At 42.3% G+C, this 22,500-nt stretch overlaps 1 protein-coding gene across 1 annotated transcript in view; it reads left to right on the top strand.

Moving 5' to 3' along the window:
- The window catches only part of lrp1ba (low density lipoprotein receptor-related protein 1Ba), a 333,352-nt gene that overhangs the window by 258,405 nt on the left and 52,447 nt on the right, over nucleotides 1-22,500 (top strand). Inside the window, exons 64-68 of the mRNA XM_036564311.1 lie at nucleotides 6,610-6,726; nucleotides 7,144-7,263; nucleotides 12,455-12,574; nucleotides 18,012-18,128; nucleotides 22,321-22,427. Of these exons, the coding sequence (XP_036420204.1) occupies nucleotides 6,610-6,726; nucleotides 7,144-7,263; nucleotides 12,455-12,574; nucleotides 18,012-18,128; nucleotides 22,321-22,427 (581 nt within the window). The remainder of the gene's footprint in view (nucleotides 1-6,609; nucleotides 6,727-7,143; nucleotides 7,264-12,454; nucleotides 12,575-18,011; nucleotides 18,129-22,320; nucleotides 22,428-22,500) is intronic.

The following is a 22,500-nucleotide window of genomic DNA, read 5'->3' as shown; positions in this document are numbered from 1 at the left end:
AATACCAAACTGTCCAGTAACACATATTAAAGCATTGGTTACACCAAGGACCAAGCGATTGTTCAGAGGAACCCACAGTCCGTTGCCGCACCAAGTATCCCAGTAGCACATCTTCACCATCATATACAACAAATTGTCTAGTAACATGTATTTACCATGAGCTGCACCAAACTGTCCAGTAACACATATTCAACATTGGTTACACCAAGGACCACGCGATGGTTCGGATGACTCTGCAGACTTTTGTTGCACCAAATATCCCAGTAGTACACATTCAGCATCATTTACAGCAAACTGTCTAGTAACATACGTTCAATATGAGCTGCACCAAATGACCCATATTCAACACGGGTTACACTAATGATCTTGTAACATATTCAACAGTGTTACACCATATGCACCAGTGACACTCAATTAACATGATTAACACCATCCAGCCCAGTAACACACATTCAACATCAGCTAAATTCAATATCCAAGTAGCATAGATACAACATTGGTTACACCAAAGACTCAGTAACAATCAACAGCAGGTACACCAACACATATTCAACATTGATTACACCGGTGACCTAGTGACACATTCAACATTGGTTACACTAATGACTCAGTAATGCACATTCAGCACTGTTAACACCAATGACTTAGTAACATATTCAACATGGGTTACACCAATGACCCCATCAAACATTCAACAATGACTGCACCGGTGACCCAGTGACACGTTCAACGTTGGTTACACCAATGACTCAGTAATGCACGTTCAGCATTGGTTACACCAGTGACTCAGTAATGCACATTCAGCATTGTTAACACCAATGACCTAGTAACATATTCAACACTGGTTACACCAGTAACCCAGTGACACATTCAACATTGATTACACCAAAGACTGATTCTATAACAGACCGAAAAGAACACAAAGGCTTGACTTAGATGACCCCTAAGACTTTTGAGATAAGATTTCCGGGACTGATGAGTCAAAGGTGGAACTTTTTGGAAGACATGGGTCCCGTTACATCTGACATAAAGCTAACACTGCATTCCACCATAAGAACATCATACCAACAGTGACACATGGTGGTGGTAGTGTGATAGTCTGGGGCTGCGTTGCTTCTGCAGGACCTGGACGACTTTTGTTGTCTGAGTTCAGCTGAAAACCATGGTTTGTCGTTGCTTTGTTTCACGCATGCTGTAGTTGAAAGGCAGCTGTCCTTGCAGAAACTGACGTATGATGTAAGGGTGTCCCCTCAACCGTCTGCCTCTCTTTCGTTTCCTCTCCCCTTTGAGTAGAGCCAGTGCACTGCTGTGAGGATTTCTAAAACTGTGAAGGTTTCTGAATAATATCAGGAGAAAGGTCAGTAATTGTTCCCTGCTCCAACTAACTCAGTTTGACGTACAAGAGACGACATTAACAAAAACAAGCACAAAACCTCCGAGGGTCTTACTATGGCTGCCATCCTCAGTGCCTTTTCATTTGTTTACATCAACCAGCCAAGTACCACACATTCAATATCAGTTACATCAAACGTATAGTAAGACTGCCAGTGTTTGATTTGGAATAAATATAAAAACAGTGAGCAGCATAAACATCTATAAACATCTACTGAGTGAGAATAACAGCGGTACAAGTCACAACATCGGTTACACCAACAAGCCTCATAACATATTCAGCATTGGTTACACCGAATAAACCAGTGACACACAATCAGCATTTAATTAAACCGAATAGATCACTGACGCAGATTCAATATCAGTTACACCAAATAAACCAGTGACGCACATTCAGCATCGGTTTCACCAGATAAACCAGTGACACACATTCAGCATCGGTTTCACCAGATAAACCAGTGACACACATTCAGCATCGGCTACACCAAATTAACCAGTGACACACATTCAGCATCGGTTTCACCAGATAAACCAGTGACACACATTCAGCATCGGCTACACCAAATTAACCAGTGACACACATTCAGCATCGGTTTCACCAGATAAACCAGTGACACACATTCAGCATCGGTTTCACCAGATAAACCAGTGACACATATTCAGCATCGGTTTCACCAGATAAACCAGTGACACACATTCAGCATCGGGTACACCAGATAAACCAGCGACACATTCAGCATCGGTTACGCCAAATAAACCAGTGACACACATTCAGCATCGGTTTCACCAGATAAACCAGTGACACACATTCAGCATCGGTTTCACCAGATAAACCAGTGACACACATTCAGCATCGGCTACACCAAATTAACCAGTGACACACATTCAGCATCGTTTACACCAAATAAACCAGTGACACACATTCAGCATCGGTGACACCAAATAAACCAGTGACACACATTCAGCATCGGCTACACCAAATAAACCAGTGACACACATTCAGCATCGGATACACCAAATAAACCAGTGATACACATTCAGCATCGGGTACACCAGATAAACCAGCGACACATTCAGCATCGGTTACGCCAAATAAACCAGTGACACACATTCAGCATCGGTTTCACCAGATAAACCAGTGACACACATTCAGCATCGGTTTCACCAGATAAACCAGTGACACACATTCAGCATCGGCTACACCAAATTAACCAGTGACACACATTCAGCATCGGTTTCACCAGATAAACCAGTGACACACATTCAGCATCGGTTTCACCAGATAAACCAGTGACACATATTCAGCATCGGTTTCACCAGATAAACCAGTGACACACATTCAGCATCGGGTACACCAGATAAACCAGCGACACATTCAGCATCGGTTACGCCAAATAAACCAGTGACACACATTCAGCATCGGTTTCACCAGATAAACCAGTGACACACATTTAGCATCGGTTTCACCAGATAAACCAGTGACACACATTCAGCATCGGCTACACCAAATTAACCAGTGACACACATTCAGCATCGGTTTCACCAGATAAACCAGTGACACACATTCAGCATCGGTTTCACCAGATAAACCAGTGACACACATTCAGCATCGGCTACGCCAAATTAACCAGTGACACACATTCCGCATCGGTTTCACCAGATAAACCAGTGACGCACATTCAGCATCGGCTACGCCAAATTAACCAGTGACACACATTCAGCATCGGTTTCACCAGATAAACCAGCGACACACATTCAGCATCGGTTACGCCAAATTAACCAGTGACACACATTCAGCATCGGTTTCACCAGATAAACCAGCGACACACATTCAGCATCGGTTACGCCAAATAAACCAGTGACACACATTCAGCATCGGCTACACCAAATTAACCAGTGACACACATTCAGCATCGGTTTCACCAGATAAACCAGTGACACACATTCAGCATCGGCTACGCCAAATTAACCAGTGACACACATTCAGCATCGGTTACGCCAAATAAACCAGTGACACACATTCAGCATCGGTTTCACCAGATAAACCAGTGACGCACATTCAGCATCGGCTACGCCAAATTAACCAGTGACACACATTCAGCATCGGTTTCACCAGATAAACCAGTGACACACATTCAGCATCGGTTACGCCAAATAAACCAGTGACACATATTCAGCATCGGCTACACCAAATAAACCAGTGACACACATTCAGCATCGGTTACACCAAATAAACCAGTGACACACATTCAGCATCGGCTACACCAGATAAACCAGTGACACACATTCAGCATCGGCTACACCAAATAAACCAGTGACACACATTCAGCATCGGCTACACCAGATAAACCAGTGACACGCATTTAGCATCAGTTACACCAAATAAACCAGTGACACACATTCAGCATCGGTTTCACCAGATAAACCAGTGACACACATTCAGCATCGGTTACGCCAAATTAACCAGTGACACACATTCAGCATCGGTTTCACCAGATAAACCAGTGACGCACATTCAGCATCGGCTACGCCAAATTAACCAGTGACACACATTCAGCATCGGTTTCACCAGATAAACCAGTGACACACATTCAGCATCGGTTTCACCAGATAAACCAGTGACACACATTCAGCATCGGTTACGCCAAATAAACCAGTGACACACATTCAGCATCGGTTACACCAAATAAACCAGTGACACACCTTCAGCATCGGCTACACCAAATAAACCAGTGACACACATTCAGCATCGGTTACGCCAAATAAACCAGTGACACACCTTCAGCATTGGCTACACCAAATAAACCAGTGACACACATTCAGCATTGGCTACACCAAAAAGCAGTCAACTGGTCAGCACCAGTTACACTAAACTGCCGGGTAAAACACATTCTATATCAATATCCTAAAGAAAATAATTTAACATTAGTTATGATAAATGACCCATTAACACACATTCAGCATCAGGTACACCAAACATACAGAAACCGTATCAAGGTTACTGTAACTATTAGTATGTACATGATTGTTAACACCGCTTTAGACATCAAGTTAATATCTGACAGGTCAAGATAAGATTTTCACACATTCGTATTACAGAAGCAAATCAGATCTTAATTTAGGATCTTATTTTTTGACCAGCCTATAATCTCCAGTTAATCTTGAGATAAACCAGGAAATCTTAACCTACTCAATCAAAGTCGACAATCAACTGTCAACCGCCCATACAAACACAGCTGAAACGTAAACACATCATCAAATTATGTTAAAAATATGTTACAGCTGCTGTTACTGGTGTAAAAGGGCCAAACAGAACTAAAGTGTGATAAACTGTAGGTTGTGAATACTGTGAGAGCGCCCCCTGCTGTTTATCAGAGCGTCGCCGCTCCCCAGTTTCAGTCTCCATTTCCCAAACGCTTTAGCCGAGCACGCTAACGTTACTCCTCCTAATAAACAGACACACGTTCAGCTCCGTCTCCTCATTATTCACCACCATCACTGTAATATTTCATCATCAACATTAACACACGAAGGTGATCAGAGGGGCGGTGGAGATCGAGTCTGCAGCGTCTGAGATCTTTAAAACGCAGAGTTAGAAAAGAAAATCATCTCACAGTGAAAGCAGCGTTTTACAGTAGAAATAAATGGAGCTCATTATGCTGGTAGTGAACTATGCTGCTGACTCAGCTGCCTAAAAACCATAGAAACGGACCTTAAACAGAAGTGAGGACCCTGTTGGGGTTCATCCTAAAGTTAGGACAGGATTTAGGAGGTTTAGTCTCGTTAGGATGTTTGTGTGATGCTGTTTTCTGATCTGGAGTTGATGATGAGATTATGAAGTCAGGAGCTGTTATTCTGGAACAGCTACTGTGCGAAATTCAGTCCGTACTGAAGTCGTCATGGAGACTAAACAGATTTCAACGTTCAGATGTTTCTGTAATGCGGCCTCCGGTCACTTTAATTGTTATAACAATGTTGTCCAGCCTTCTGTTTGAGTTTAAATGACAGGGCTGGCCTGCAGACGTCTGCTGAGAGACAATAACAGCAGTGCGAGCTGAGTTTGTGCTTCAGTGCAGACGGATCATTCAGACAAATCACAGCCCTTCAGTCTGACAGACCGAAAATGTGCCTTCATTTCTGTCGGAATCATAAAGCTCCATCTACCTGTCACTCAAACACACTGCCTAGTCTTAGCGATATATATTTTTATATATTTTTTCAAATCACTTTATCATTATATTGCAGCTCCTACCTGTAGAACGGCAGCCCTAATTCAGCTCTTTATGTGTGTGACAGGCGCTGATGTGTGATGTAATCGTGTCTGTAGAAGGAGCTGCACAATCACTGTATTGCACCTTTAACCTGTAATTTCTCTCAGCCGTCGCCGCACAATGAGAACCTGCCGTCATTTATCTCAGACGCGCCGCGTGAGCGGAATGGGGGAACCGCGCCGTGTGCGCGTTCTCCTGCTCAGACCTGTGAGGTGTGAATGGAGCGAGTTCTAATTACGGTCCTGCAGAACCGAGTTGTTCCCTCAGAGCCCTTCAGCACATTCACTCAGAAACGCCCACCAGACTGACTCACACTGAGACCCTCAGACGCTCTCTCACTCTGCACCTCTTACACCTCACTCTGTCTGACTTTATCTCTCTCTCCCTCCTTTCTCCCTTTCTCTTTCTTTCTTTCTTTCTTTCTTTCTTACTCTGTTTCTATCTTTCTTTCTTTATTTATTTATTTTTCTGTCTTTCTGCCTTTCTTTCCTTCTTTCTTTCTTTTTCTTTCTGTTCCTTTCCTTCCTTCTTTCCTTCTTTCTTTCTTTCCGTCCCTTTCTTTCTTTCTTTCTTTCTTTCTTTCTTTCTTTCTGTTCCTTTCCTTCTTTCTTTCTTTCTTTTTCTGTCTTTCTTTCTTTCTTTCTTACTCTGTTTCTATCTCTTTCTTTCTTTCTTTCTTTGTTTCTTTCTTTCTTTATCTCTCTTTCTGTCTTTCTTTCCTTCTTTCTTTTTCTTTCTTTCTGTTCCTTTCTTTCCCTCTTTCTTTCTTTCTTTCTTTCTTTCTTTCTTTCTTTCTGTCCCTTTCCTTCCTTCTTTCTTTCTTTCTTTCTTTCTTTCTTTCTTTCTTTCTTTTCCATTTCTTTCTTTCTTTCTTTCTTTCTTTCTTTCTTTCTTTCTTTCGTTCGTTCTCTCTCTCTCTCTCTCTCCCTCTCTCCCTCTACTCCAGCGGAGTTTAAGTGTCAGCCGGGTCGGTTCCAGTGCCGGACGGGTCTGTGTGCTCTTCCTCCGTTCATCTGTGATGGAGAGAACGACTGTGGCGATAACTCAGACGAAGCCAACTGTGGTGAGGATGGAGGGATGAACGGATGAACATGGAGTATTTTATATTTAATTTATATATTTTATATTGAACTTGTTCTCCCAGAGTGGGTCGGGGTGAGCTGGTGTGTTGGTAGTGATGTGTGTGGTCTGTACTGGAATGTAGGAGTTGGTGTCACACATTGATATTGATTTTCAGTTTCAACATTATTGATAAATAAAGGATATTAAATCCATCATAACATCCTATTTTGAACAGTTTGTTTTTTTAAATTCAACTCCTGATTTTATTGTCACTGTAATCACACTGATTTGACACTAAGTGACCAGGATTACCATCATTACAAAACCCAGGACCAGAACCTGGATTTGCCTCTAGAGTCAGGCTGGGGTGGTTGTTGTTTATGTTTGGTTATATTTTGGTGGACCTCTCCCTCTTCAGACTCCTACATCTGCCTGTCGGGCCACTTTAAATGCACGCGGACTCACCGGTGCATCCCGGGGAACCTGCGCTGTAACGGTCAGGACGACTGCGGGGACGGAGAGGACGAGCACGACTGCCGTAAGAGCCTCCGTTCATGCTTAAAGATCTACAGCCGCTGTCTGTTTATTTGTTATGCATTCAGTTTATACACATTCTTTATTATTCTTCATTAATTAGATTTTCATGCTGCAGGAACAGATTTTGAGTCTAGACTTCGTCACAAAAACATGCGAAAATGTAAACGATGACAACAAACAAACAAACAAGTTTCAAATTCAGACCATAATAACGTATCTTCTCTTCTTCTTTCGAACACAAATTTTGTATCGACTGAACATTTAGAATCTGCACTTTCCACACAGCTTCTCCACTCAGCAGCCATGGAGTGAAAATCAGTAGATTCCTTCAGTCTCTCCCGGGATAATTATCTAATTTAGCTGCGTACCACGTTATAGCTTATGTAAATATATTACATTAACTCAAATAACCCAGGGCTGTTGTTTTCCAGTGAGTTCCAGCTGCGCTCTACTCTGCCAGTCGCACCGCAGGACGCTTTATTTTGCCAGGGAGAGAGTGGGGAGCAGACTCCAGTGGTGTGACTGTTAATTTATGATTTGTAGGACAGAAATGTGATGGTGTGAGCGTTAGTGCTAGTGATGTAAGTGTTAGATGCCATTAAGCACTTTTCTTTAGGGCATAAATGTCCATTTGGTAGGTATTTTGGAAACGGTAGTCCAGCAACACCTCAGTAACCACCTGGGATAGCACAGCAATGGCCTACCAACACCTTAGCAAGTACCTGGGATACCGTAGGAATGACTTAGCATTGCTATAGCAACCACCTTAGGTACCCTAGCAGCGGCCTAATAACACCTTAACAGCCACAGCACAAAAACAGCCTAGCAACACCTTAACAGCCACCTGGGATACCATAGCAACAGCTTAGCAACACCTTAGCACTTACTTGGGATACTATAGCAGAGGCCCAATGATACTTTAGCAACCACCTGGGATACCATAGCAATGGCCTAATAACACCTTAACGACCGTCATAATACAGCAGTTGCCTAGCGACACCTTAGCAGTTAGTTGGGATACCATAGCAATGGCCTAGCAACATTTTAGCTACCACCTGGGATGCCATAGCAATGGCCTAATAACACCCTACAACCCCTCGGGATACCAATACCTTAGAAACCACCTAACAACCAAGCACTACCCTAAGAACCAGCTGGAATATCATAGCAACCAGCAACTATATGAAATCACTATATACATGTAATTATCACAAACAGTCACAAGTGTTGTGCAACTGCTGTAACTTAAGCGTAATTAGCCCACTGTGTCAAGACAACTTTGATTTTTCACAAACTTTCCCTTTCTGATTGATTGATTGATTGATTGATTGATTGATTGATTGATTGATTGATTGATCAATTGATTGATTTTTATTCTTCTCTAATCTGCTATTCAGATATCAGATTAAACATATCTGTGCTGAATCCGAAGAATCTATTTATTCAGCATTTTCATTATCGGTTTATTATTATTCTTTTTGTTGTGAGCTTAGTTCAGCAGGTGGACAAAAGTATTGGGACACCTCCACATCACCCCTACAGGAGCTTTTATGACTCCTATTCTAAACCCATAGGCATTAATATGGAGTTGGTCCCCCTTTGCAGCTCTAACAGCTTCCACTCTTCTGGGAAGCTTCTACAAGATGTTGGAGAGTCTGTGGGAATTTCTGCTCATTCATCCAGAAGACCATTTGTGAGGTCAGACACTGATGTTGGACGAGGAGGTCTGGCTCACAATCCCCATTCTAGTTCATCCTAAAGGTGTGTGATGGGGTTGAGGTCAGGGCTCTGTGAGGGCCAGTCAAGTTCTTCCACATCAAACTCCCCCAGTCAGGCCTTTATGGAGCTGCTTTGGTCACTGGGGCTCAGTCATGCTGGAACAGGAAAGGTTCTTCCCCAAACTGTTCCACAAAGTTGGAAGTGTACAATTGTCCAGAATGTCTTGGTGCTGAAGCATTAAGATTCCCCTTCACTGGAACTAAGGGTTCTAGACCAACCCCTGAAAAACAGCCCCATATCATCATCCCTCCTCCACCAAACTTTACAGCTGGCACAGTGCAGTCAGGCAGGTAACGTTCTCCTGGCATTCGCCAAACCCAGACTCGTCCATCAGACTGACCGATAGAGAAGATTGGTCACTCCACAGAATGTGTTTCCACTGCTCCAGAGTCCAGTGGCGGCGCTTTACTCCACTCTAGCCGACGCTCGGCATTGTGCATAGTGCTGCTTGGCCATGGGAACCCATTTCTCGAAGCTCAGTTCTTTTGCTGATGTTGCTTGGGCTGCAGCACTCGACAGCCCCACTCTGAGTTTGCGTGGATAGCAGCAGCCTAGCAATGCCCCTTCGTAGCTGAGCTGTTGTTGCTCCTAGACGCTTCCATTTCACAGTAACAGCACTTACAGTTGTCTGGGGCAGATCTAGCAGGGCAGAACCTTCACACACTGACTTGTGGCAGAGGCAGCATCCTATGACAGAGCCATGTTTAAAGTCACTGAGCTCTTCAGTACGACCCTCTACTGCCAGTGTTTGTCTATGGAGACTGCAAGGCTATGTACTTGATTATATCCACCTATTCTCTCTGTAAAAGCTACAGCAGGCTGTAACTGCACTGCAGTGTATACAGTGTCAGTTTAAAATATGGCCTCATTTATCACAGCTGAAGCTGCTTTTAGAGCAGATCAATAAAGATGGATCAGTTTTAAACTCACCTACAGTCATTACCTCAACTTTGCCCCAATCAGGAGCTCCTCTCGTTTAGCACCCCACTTTACTTTTTTATTTCTTTTTTCAATCAAGTAAACACAGACAGTGAGGGTGACCCAGTGAATCTCTCTCTCTCTCTCTCTCTCTCTCTCTCTCTCTCTCTCTCCACTCAGCTAAACACAGAGGAGCTTTATTGAAAAATCACGAACATTAGTTTTGGTGCTCCCAAAGTAATTATATTTGTTTATCATTCATCAGTCTTTTACATCTCAAGTCTGGAGTTATTATTCTATAACTTTTCATCAGATTTGATTGATAATAAAATATCTCCAACTTGTAAACACATTTTTCAACTCAATGAGCTACGAGTAATTAAAAAAGTGTAAAGAGCTGTTTTAATGAGGTGTTAATGTTAATCATGTGATTTAAAATGAACTGTGGAAACAGGTTATAATAATCCTATTCCATAAAATTGACCGTATAATTAACCCCAGATTATATTAATCCTGTGCTATAAAATAAATAGGAAAATTAACCCCAGTTTATATTAATCCCATGCTATAAAGTGCACCATATATATATATCCTTTGCTATTAAGCATACTATAGATATAATCCCAGGTTATATTAATCCCGTGCTATAAAGCGTACCATAGCTGTAATCCCATATTATATTAATCCCATGCTATTAAAAGCACCATCAATGTAATCCCAGGTTATAGTAATCCCATGCTATAAAGTGTACCATCAATGTAATCCCAAGGTTATATTAATCCCGTGCTATAAAGCGTAACATCAATGTAATCCAAGGTTATATTAATCCCGTGCTATAAAGTGTACCATAGATGTAATCCCAGGTTAGATTAATCCTGTGTGGGTTGTCCTTTACGGGGGATCCTTAAGGGGTTAAATTTCCTGCTTAATTTCAACACTTCAACATTTGGCGCGTGGAGTGAAGGCGAGAAATCCAGAGTCTTTGTACCAGTCAGTGTCGTGTTCGGTCTCATGTGTGCAGAACTCAGCGCTGAAAGAACCGAGCAATCCTCCGTTTGAAACCACAGCAGGGGCCTAATCTTCCACGCTAGCCTCCTGAGAACGGAGCAGAGGAGAAAGAGAGAGAGAGAGATGAAGGGAGGGGAACAGATAAAAGAGAGGCTGTAATGGTCTCTGAGAGAGAGCGAGAGCGCCAGACCGGGGCCTGTGAGAGTTCCTGGCAGGAGGAGTGAACAGCGTTAGCCTAGCGGGTGGTAATTGTGGGGTGGGGTAACCGAGGCTAGCCCGTAGCTGAGATTAGCCTAGCAGAGGGAGGGTTTAACAAGGCTAATCCCGTTAGAAGGGGGGTGCTAGAGCCTGGATCTGCTCCCCAGAGGCAGGGGTCTCGATTTTAGCTCCAATGTAGGTCAGTGAGCGGCTGGTGGAGCTTAACCTACCTTAGCTTAGCTTAGATTAGCTTAGCGACATAGCTCCTCAGTCTGTTGTGAGCAGAGCGCAGACACCAGCCTCTGATTTCAGTCTGGAATGACAGAGGCTTTCAGTCCTTCGCGAAGTGAGATGGGCTTACAGAGCTAATATATTAAAAAATAAAACAATTTACTAAATATAAAAGCGAATGCTTGATGAAGGGAAGGATGTAAAAATTCTTCATCTTCTAGATTAAGTTTATTCATAGTTTCTGCTAAAGTGACTCGATTTAAAGAGCTTTCAGAGTTTCCTCATTATCTGATAACTCAAGAGCACAAAAACGGACTGAACCAGTTACTGACACAATCTGATTTTCTGCAGTTATCAGATAATTATGTGTAAACACACTGAACCAGTTACTGACACAATCTGATTTTCTGCAGTTATCAGATTAAGTGTAAATGCACTGAACCAGTTACTGACGCAATCTGATTTTCTCCAGTTATCAGATAATTAAGTGTAAACACACTGAACCAGTTACTGAAACAATCTGATTTTCTACAGTTATCAGATTAAGTGTAAACGCACTGAATCAGTTACTGACACAATCTGATTTTCTGCAGTTATCAGATTATTAAGTGTAAACACACTGAGCCAGTTACTGACACAATCTGATTTTCTGCAGTTATCAGATTAAGTGTAAACGCACTGAATCAGTTACTGACACAATCTGATTTTCTGCAGTTATCAGATTATTAAGTGTAAACACACTGAACCAGTTACTGATGCAATCTGATTTTCTGCAGCTATCAGATAATTAAGTGTAAACACACTGAACCAGTTACTGACACAATCTGATTTTCTGCAGTTATCAGATTATTTAGTGTAAACGCACCGAACCAGTTACTGACACAATCTGATTTTCTGCAGTTATCAGATTATTAAGAGCATGTAAACACCCTAAATCAGTTACAGCGCCTATGTATGTCTTATGAAGTCCTCGTCCTCAGATAAAGTGCTGTTTGCTGTGCTTTACACCATGATCTGGTTGTTTGTCCACTCTCTGTCTCCTGTTTGTGCTCCTCCAGCTGAAAACACGTGTTCGCCGACCCAGTTCCAGTGCAAGACCACGAAACACTGCATCTCCAAGCTGTGGGTGTGCGATGAGGACCCAGACTGTGCCGACGGCTCGGACGAAGCCAACTGCGGTGAGCCGCCCACCCGCCGTGTCAACACACATCACCTCACACATACACAAACATTACATCCAGGTGAAAACGCCCGCTCACGGTCACAGTCCTGCAGGTCACACTTACATAAACATAAACATCCTGGCGCTGTAGCTGGCCGCTTTGTTGTTTGGTGAAAGATCAGATTTACCCAGTTTAATTTATTAAGCAAATCTATTAGAGATTAGCCCTGCGATGGACTGGCGACCTGTCCAGGGTGTATCCTGCCTTCCGCCCAATGACAGCTGGGATAGGCTCCAGCACCCCACCGCGACCCAGAAGGATAAGCGGTTTAGATGATGTATGTATGTATTAGAGATTACTGAACATCTCACACAGTCTGAGTCAAGTGTTAGCATCATGCTAATTGGTGGGCCGTAACTTTCCATTTCTTGTTAGCTAAATTAGCCTTGGTGCTCCAGTTCTGTATACAACACATTCTCCATCAATCCTAAGAGCCGATTCACCATGCAGAGAACCATTTAAGCATGAAAACAGTTCTATACAGAGCTCAAGGTCACGCTTTACTTGGATGGGCCCCTATAGAGGCTCTACAGAGACTTAAATCATTAACAGACTTTCTGGTGATGTTCAGTTGATTATCAACAACGTTATGGGTAGGGTTTGGGTTAGGAGTAGATGTAGGTTTTCCTTGAGGATAAGGTGAGGGTTAGGTTTAGGTTTAGGTTTAGGGTTAGATTTAATACATTCTTTCACACTAAACTTGAAGTTCAGTTGAATTTAATGGCTGTTTAGTTGAATGTTACTTAAAGATCTACTGAACATTTACAAAGAATCTACGGTGGACCATCCAAATAAAGTGTTCTAGGTTCTAAATAGAGCCATTCACTCTACTAAAGAACCCTTGACACAATGTCTTTTTTTATGGATGCTCACTTTTCCACTGAATTATATTTTGTCAACGTTATTGATGAAAAAAAAACATAGTGAAAAACTGAGGAAGATGCAAAACAGGTAGAAACTGTATTTTATAGCTACCGTGAACAGTGTGTGTGTGTGTGTGTGTGTGTGTGTCTGTGTGTGTGTGTGTGTGTGTGTGTGTGTGTGTGTGTGTGTGTGTGCGCGCAGGCTGGAGTGGTTCTCAGTCACCCGGAGCGTAGCGCCCCCTGTGGGAGTTACAGTGCTGTCTTTCTGTGTTATATCCACACTGTGGGCTTCTCACTTTAACACAGCTATATTGACTCTCTCTCTCTCTCTCTCTCTCTCTCTCTCTCTATCTTTACCTCTCTCTCTCTCTCTCTCTCTCTCTCTCTCTCTCTCTCTCTACGTTTACCTCTCTCTCTCTCTCTCTCTCTCTCTCTCTCTCTACCTTTCTCTTTTATCTCTCTCTGTACCTCTACTTCTCTCTCTACTATCCTCTCTCTCTCTCTGTCTCTCACTCTACCACTACTTCTCTTTTCTCTGTCTCTCTCTCTACCTTTCTCTTTTATCTCTCTCTGTACCTCTACTTCTCTCTCTACTATCCTCTCTCTCTCTCTGTCTCTCACTCTACCACTACTTCTCTTTTCTCTGTCTTTCTCTCTCTCCCTCTCTCTCTCTCTCTTTCTCTCTCTCTCCCTCTCTCTCTCTCTCTCTCTCTCTCTCTCTCTCAGGGTTAATGAAGTGATGCTGTGATCCAGTGAAAGATGTTTAATTTAGATGAAAGATGATGTCGTATGAACTGGAGTTATAAGTTAATATATTAAAATTATGCATAATTATGCATATTTTTTTTTCATTATCATAAACATTTAAGTCGAGTGAATTTCGGGGACGTATGTGGAGTCGGTTTTGCGCCGAGGTCGGGGGCAAAAACTCCCAACGTTCAAATGATGAACATTTTTTTGGAAGATCAGTGGACTTGCCCTTCAAACAACTCAACACAGTTTCTTAATGTAGGCATGCAGTTAGCACTGTGCTAATTAGTGGTCTATACGCTTCCATTACATGTTAGCTACATTAGCCTCGTAGCTCCGGAGCTAAAACTACAGAAACAAACTTCAGACCCCAAACGCGACTCGGCTGATCCACATTAGAGTGAACAGAAAAACAGTCAGTTTTGTGTCATTTATTGATTTCTTTATTTATTTAAGTGTTAAAGCGCGTAAGGCGGTGTCAGCTGTAGGTTTGGGCACAGAGGCGGAGAGCGATTCAGTCTGAGCAGGAATGAAATATTCAGCAGCGATTTCAGCCTCATTACTTGTGCATGAGGAAGGTTCTCCGCGGCGCTCACCGCAAACGACTTCACTAACGACTTTATTATTCTCAAACACGCCGAGCGCTTTGTGCCAAAGTCCTCAGAGTGCAGAGGGGATTCCTGCGTTTACACTGAGCTCTGCAGAGACACTGACATCAGAACAGCAGCTCAATCAGTTTAATCAGGAACCGTCTGTCTGAGCATCTTCCTCTGATCACGCTTATGTATTTCGTACGTGAAGGCCGGTATCTTTGATCATAAATAATAAAGTACATCTATTAAAGCTTTTCATTCATAATAAGAACATTATAAGCACAGCATTTACTACATGTATTGCAACAAATCCAACTTTGCTCAAATTCATGCTGCATATTTTGAATTTAGAAGCTTAAACTAAATAATAAGGTGGGTGTTTCTAATAAAGCGGCCAGTTAGTGGAAGTACAAGGTGGGTGTTTCTAATAATCGGCCAGTTAGTGGAAGCGCGAGGTAGGTGTTTCCAATAAAATGGCCAGTTAGTGGAAGCACAAAGTGGGTGTTTCTAATAAAGTGGCCAGTTAGTGGAAACACAAGGTAGGTGTTTCTAATAAAGTGGCCAGTTGGTGGAAACACAAGGTAGGTGTTTCTAATAAAGTGGCCAGTGAGTGGGAGTTCTGACTGACCAGCTCGTTTAATGGCATTTCCATTCAGCGTTTAAGCTGAGTTTGATCATGATTCACTGCTTGAGTGCTGATGGGTAAAAAGCTCGGCCTGGCCGACGGCGTGACTTCACTTTGTTGCACATTAATTTCCGCCGGCTCCCTTTGAAGTGGCATTTTTCTACGTGGGTAAAAATCCAGCGAGGCAGAAGCCGGAGGAACGTGTGTGTGCGTTTCGCGTTTAAAGACCCAGTTAGCCCTACTTGAGTCCAATGGATATTTTCGGTTCTCATTCAGCTCATGAATTATCCGCTCCACGGTCGTGTGGGTTCTCTCTGCGTTCGAGAGCGGGAGCTCTGATTTGGTCTCCCAGCGTGTCGTCTGTTTCTCCGATTGTGTTTGTTTTCCTCAAATGGTTCTTTGTTTCCTGTCCTCTCACAGTGCTGCTGAAGGTGATTTGACCCCTGGAGCTTTTCAGGAACAGAATGAACAGCAACAAAAACAACGTTAATACTCCTCCGGGCCTCGTAGCCCCGCCACGATTAGAATTCCCTTCCTGCTGTCATTAAGTCTGAGAATTGGCTCTCCAGCGCTGTGATTGACAGTCAATCACGTTTTTATGTGTTTATCTGCTCTCGTGGTGGTTGGATTACGAGGATGAGCGTTCGGGCCTCGAGCTGAGTGGCGGTGCTGAGCTGTGGGAGGCGTGTGGCTGGGATTGGAGTGGTCACTATTGAGGGGGCATCCTGCAGATACCACTCAGCACCCTGAGGGACTGATTTCTGCACCACTGCGATGAATTTTAAAAAAGAATCTATGAAAAATTCATCATAAAATCTCAGAGAAATGCTAGTGAGTGAGCCACAACCATCCCAGTATTACTTTATGACACATTAATATGCATCTCACAGTATGGAATATATATCATGTTGTACGTGTGTGAAATGTTGCACTGTTAGTATAGTATTAATATAGATCAGCTATAGTTTTTAAGGATAAACGTCTGATGAGTCGACCAAGCAGAATGTTCACCACACACCTGAATGAGACGGTTCTTTATGGGTTCTTTAGTAAAGGAAAAGGTTATAAATTCTATATAGAACCATTTTCATGCTTAAATTGTTCTTTGAATGGCGTATTAATGGAGAATGTGTTGCATTTGGTTCTACGTAGCACCAAAAAAGGGTTCTGCTACTGGTACAAACTTAACATCGCAACAATACCAGAACTTTTTTAGTGCTATGTAGAACCAAGTTTTATATAGAACCCTAAACATCATGTTCTTCATCAGTCTGAAGAGGCACCATGCAAAGAACCATTGGTAACACTTTCTATGAATGTCACATTTATAGCATCTATAAACACATTTATAACATGTTATAATGTATTCATAAGGCATTATAAGCGTGGTTATACATACATACATACATACATCATCTAAACCGCTTATCCTTCTGGGTCACGGTGGGGTGCTGGAGCCTATCCCAGCTGTCATTGGGCAGAAGGCAGGATACACCCTGGACAGGTCGCCAGTCCATCGCAGGGCAGAGTGGTTATAAATATTTATAAAAAATAATTACACTGGATTACACTTTATAGCCATGTTTATTATACATTATGAATTGTTAATGTAATGCATTATAAGTAGTGTTGATAACATGTTATACTGTCAGTGCCAAAGAAGTCAGTCCCAGCTTGGAGAGCGTAAAGTAAAGACAAATGCCAAGCTAACGGTGGTGAACATTACCTTTCCCACATTGGGTAAAACACTGATGCAGCTCTAGTTTAAACTCTGACATTTGAAGCCTGTAATGTGCTTTACTGTGAATGTTTTAGTGTTTCAGTAAATCCTTCAGTAGATACTTCAACTTGAAGCCTCACTCTGAACACTGGAGGAGGCTTTAGTACAGTACGCTTCACTTTACTTAGAGCGGACTAATACAACTTATGAGCTCTTATAATTTGTTATGATCAGTACTTATAATGTATTATGTTAACAATTCATAATGCATAATAAACATGGCTATAACGTGTAATGCATTTTTATAAATATTTATAGCTATGTTTATAATGTCTTATGAACGCATTATAACATGTTATGAATGTGTTTATAGATGCTTACAAAGGTGACATTCATAGAAAGTGTTACCGAACCATTTAAGCATGTAAATGGTTCTATATAGAAGTCATGGTTCTTAATAGAAAAGATGTGTATATATATATATATATATATGTATATATATATATATATATATATATATATATAGCATTAACTTAGCTAGCTAGCAACTTAGCCTGCTTCGCCTGTCAGTCCGATATAGCTGAAAGCTTTGATTGCACTACAGCCACTACTTACATTTACCTTGAAAATCTAGTATATTTTATAACATATTTCCATTAAATACCATTACACAGTAATAAGTCACTGTGTACTTATAGATTCTATGTGGTTCTAAGCAGTTAGTTTTGGTCAGTATTTATGTAGCTGTGTTTTTATCACCTGGACACTCTTCAGTCTGTCCCTGAGGTGGAGAGGCTGAGTGGACTGTGTTGTGTGACCGTGTCGGTGTCTGTGTGCTCAGATGAGAAGACGTGTGGACCTCACGAGTTCCGCTGCAGGAACAATAACTGCATCCCGGAGCACTGGAGGTGCGACGGCCAGAGCGACTGTGGAGACAACTCGGACGAGGAGAACTGCAGTGAGTACCATCTTCATCATCATCATCATCATCATCATCTTCTTCATCATCCCTACCTTCCTCATCACCGTCATCCAGCATCATCAAGATTATTAAGATCATCACCAAGACCATCACATCATCACTATAATTATCTTTATCATTATTATCACTGTCATTATCATCAACAACAGCCATCACTGTTATTATCATCTCTATAACCAACTTCATCATTACCATTGTCTCTCTCTCTCTCTCTCTCTCTCTCTCTCTCTCTCTCTCTGTGCTGTGTGTGTCTTTATAGTGTGTGTGTGGTGTGCGTGTATGTGTATGTGGTGTCTGTGTGGGTGTGTCTTTGTTTGTAGAGAGTCTATGTTTGTGGTGTGTTTATATGTGCAGAGAGTGTGTGTGTGTTCAGTTTGTGTGTGTGGTGTGTAAGTATATGTGTATATGCATAAGTGTTTAGAGTGTATGTGTGTGTGTGTAGTGTCTGTATATCAGTGTGTGTGTGTGTGTAGTGTCTGTATATCAGTGTGTGTGTGTGTGTGTAGTGTCTGTATACAGTGTGTGTGTGTGTGTGTAGTGTCTGTATATCAGTGTGTGTGTGTGTGTGTGTAGTGTCTGTATATCAGTGTGTGTGTGTGTGTAGTGTCTGTATATCAGTGTGTGTGTGTGTGTGTAGTGTCTGTATATCAGTGTGTGTGTGTGTGTGTAGTGTCTGTATATCAGTGTGTGTGTGTGTGTGTGTAGTGTCTGTATATCAGTGTGTGTGTGTAGTGTCTGTATATCAGTGTGTGTGTGTGTGTGTAGTGTCTGTATATCAGTGTGTGTGTGTGTGTGTGTGTGTGTGTGTAGTGTCTGTATATCAGTGTGTGTGTGTGTGTGTGTGTGTGTGTCTGTATATCAGTGTGTGTGTGTGTGTGTGTAGTGTCTGTATATCAGTGTGTGTGTGTGTGTGTGTAGTGTCTGTATATCAGTGTGTGTGTGTAGTGTCTGTATATCAGTGTGTGTGTGTGTGTAGTGTCTGTATATCAGTGTGTGTGTGTGTAGTGTCTGTGTATCAGTGTGTGTGTGTGTAGTGTCTGTATATCAGTGTGTGTGTGTGTGTGTAGTGTCTGTATATCAGTGTGTGTGTGTGTGTGTGTGTGTGTGTGTGTGTGTAGTGTCTGTATATCAGTGTGTGTGTGTGTGTAGTGTCTGTATATCAGTGTGTGTGTGTGTGTATATCAGTGTGTGTGTGTATATCAGTGTGTGTGTGTGTGTATATCAGTGTGTGTGTGTGTGTGTGTGTGTGTAGTGTCTGTATATCAGTGTGTGTGTGTGTGTGTGTGTGTAGTGTCTGTATATCAGTGTGTGTGTGTGTGTGTGTGTAGTGTCTGTATATCAGTGTGTGTGTGTAGTGTCTGTATATCAGTGTGTGTGTGTGTGTATATCAGTGTGTGTGTGTGTGTGTGTAGTGTCTGTATATCAGTGTGTGTGTGTGTGTGTAGTGTCTGTATATCAGTGTGTAGTGTCTGTATATCAGTGTGTGTGTGTGTGTGTAGTGTCTGTATATCAGTGTGTGTGTGTGTGTATATCAGTGTGTGTGTGTGTGTGTGTATATCAGTGTGTGTGTGTGTGTGTGTGTGTGTGTGTAGTGTCTGTATATCAGTGTGTGTGTGTGTGTGTGTGTAGTGTCTGTATATCAGTGTGTGTGTGTGTGTGTGTGTAGTGTCTGTATATCAGTGTGTGTGTGTGTGTAGTGTCTGTATATCAGTGTGTGTGTGTGTGTGTAGTGTCTGTATATCAGTGTGTGTGTGTGTGTATATCAGTGTGTGTATGTGTGTGTGTAGTGTCTGTATATCAGTGTGTGTGTGTGTAGTGTCTGTATATCAGTGTGTGTGTGTGTGTATATCAGTGTGTGTGTGTGTGTGTGTAGTGTCTGTATATCAGTGTGTGTGTGTGTGTAGTGTCTGTATATCAGTGTGTAGTGTCTGTATATCAGTGTGTGTGTGTGTGTGTAGTGTCTGTATATCAGTGTGTGTGTGTGTAGTGTCTGTATATCAGTGTGTGTGTGTAGTGTCTGTATATCAGTGTGTAGTGTCTGTATATCAGTGTGTGTGTGTGTGTAGTGTCTGTATATCAGTGTGTAGTGTCTGTATATCAGTGTGTGTGTGTGTGTGTGTAGTGTCTGTATATCAGTGTGTGTGTGTGTGTAGTGTCTGTATATCAGTGTGTGTGTGTGTGTGTAGTGTCTGTATATCAGTGTGTAGTGTCTGTATATCAGTGTGTGTGTGTGTGTGTAGTGTCTGTATATCAGTGTGTGTGTGTGTGTGTGTAGTGTCTGTATATCAGTGTGTGTGTGTGTAGTGTCTGTATATCAGTGTGTGTGTGTGTGTGTGTGTGTAGTGTCTGTATATCAGTGTGTGTGTGTGTGTGTAGTGTCTGTATATCAGTGTGTGTGTGTGTAGTGTCTGTATATCAGTGTGTGTGTGTGTGTAGTGTCTGTATATCAGTGTGTGTGTGTGTGTGTAGTGTCTGTATATCAGTGTGTGTGTGTGTGTGTGTAGTGTCTGTATATCAGTGTGTGTGTGTGTGTGTGTAGTGTCTGTATATCAGTGTGTGTGTGTGTGTGTGTAGTGTCTGTATATCAGTGTGTGTGTGTGTGTGTGTAGTGTCTGTATATCAGTGTGTGTGTGTGTGTGTGTAGTGTCTGTATATCAGTGTGTGTGTGTGTGTGTGTGTGTGTGTAGTGTCTGTATATCAGTGTGTCTGAGTCTCTTTGCTAACATCAGCCGAGTGTCTGAGTTCAGTGCGGTGCTGCTGATTGTCTCACGCTCGCTTTTATGATTTCTTTTATTATTTTCGTCTAATCTGATCGACTCTCTCAGTCAATCACACAGATGTGTGTTTGTGAAGCTCAGGGCTGCAGTAGAGTCTTCCCTGCTGATCACAGAGCCTTTTCATTACTCATTAAAGCAGCCAATGTAGCTGTGAACCCTCCACCACACTTTCACAGTGATTTAGTTTAGTTAGTTGTTTATATTTACGAGGCAGAAGCAAATATGTTATTTTATTATTATTATATTCTGTAGCTGCAGCTACAGGTTCAGTCTGTAGTCTCTAAAACCATTTACTCTGCTTCGTTACGGAGTGTCTGCGTGTCTTTGTTTTGTCCTGTGAGGCTGTTGTTATTGTGTGAACACTGATCATTAATTTAATGGTTTATTGATTTTTATGAGCTTTTTAATTAAATATTCACACCAAAACAAGGCCAGACTCTCCTCTCTCGTCTCATTAAACTGGAGCTGTGTGCTGTAGATGGACCATTTCTGATGTAACACTGTGTATTATATCACTCTAAAGCAGAGTGACAGACACCCGACTGTAAAGCCAGAGCAGCACACTTCGCGGTTTTGAACCACGCTGCGCCGAGCGCTACTGACCGCTAGTTAAACACAGTTAATTGAGCTCTTGCATGTTTTTCTGTGTGTTATCAGAGTTGTGGTAGTCACTCCATTAAAAATGACTAATTACATCACTCAGACTGTAATGGGATCCTTTACGGTGTAACTATTTCATGGCTAAGGGATCCCAGGTGGTTGCTAAGGTGTTGATGCGCGATTCCTATGGACAATTGTTCGCTATAGTGTTGCAAGGCTGTGGCTACGGACTCCCAGGTGGTTGCTTAGGTGTTGCCAGGCTGTTGTTATGGTATCCGGGGGTTGATAAGGTGTTTGCTAGGTGATTGCTGTAGTATCCTAGGTGGTTGCTAAAGTATCGCAAGGCCTTTGCTATGGAATCCCAGGTGGTTGCTAAGGTGTTGCTAGGCCTGTGCTATGCTGTCCCAGGTGGTCGCCAAAGTATTACTAGGCCTTTACAGTGGAATCCCAGGTAGCTGCTGGAGTATCGCCAGGCTGTTGCAGTGGACTCCCAGGTGGTTGCTAAGGTGTTGCTAGGACATTGCGATATTTATGAGGGATGACCACAGAGATTTAATAAAGATGTCCCATTTTCCTCCAGTGGAACGAGACTGCAGATGATCCAGACATGTTTTAATGGATCAGCTATATAAAACCTATCAAATCTTCCATCTCATTGGGGATCCATTCGTCATGTTTTTGTTTGTCCTTCTTAAAAACAAATCCAGACGTTAAAAATGAAGGTGGTCCAGCTGTGTTAGGATTGCGCCGGACCTCTCAGTAGCGAAGTTGTTTGTTTGTTTTGTCCTCAGAGCCGGTGACGTGCAGCTGGAAGGACTTTGTTTGCGCTAACGGAGAGTGTATCTCTGCACGCTTTCGCTGTGACGGAGACTTCGACTGTGCTGACCATTCAGACGAGGTTTGTGATTGGCTGATTTTAGGCTTCTACCATGTCAGTGTCACTGCTATGCTATGAATGGCCCACCACACAA

Source organism: Colossoma macropomum, unplaced genomic scaffold, assembly GCF_904425465.1.
Source record: "Colossoma macropomum unplaced genomic scaffold, Colossoma_macropomum, whole genome shotgun sequence".
Taxonomy (NCBI): Eukaryota; Metazoa; Chordata; class Actinopteri; order Characiformes; family Serrasalmidae; genus Colossoma; species Colossoma macropomum.
Note: the sequence above shows the minus strand (reverse complement) of the source record. Positions and strands in the feature narration are given on the sequence as shown.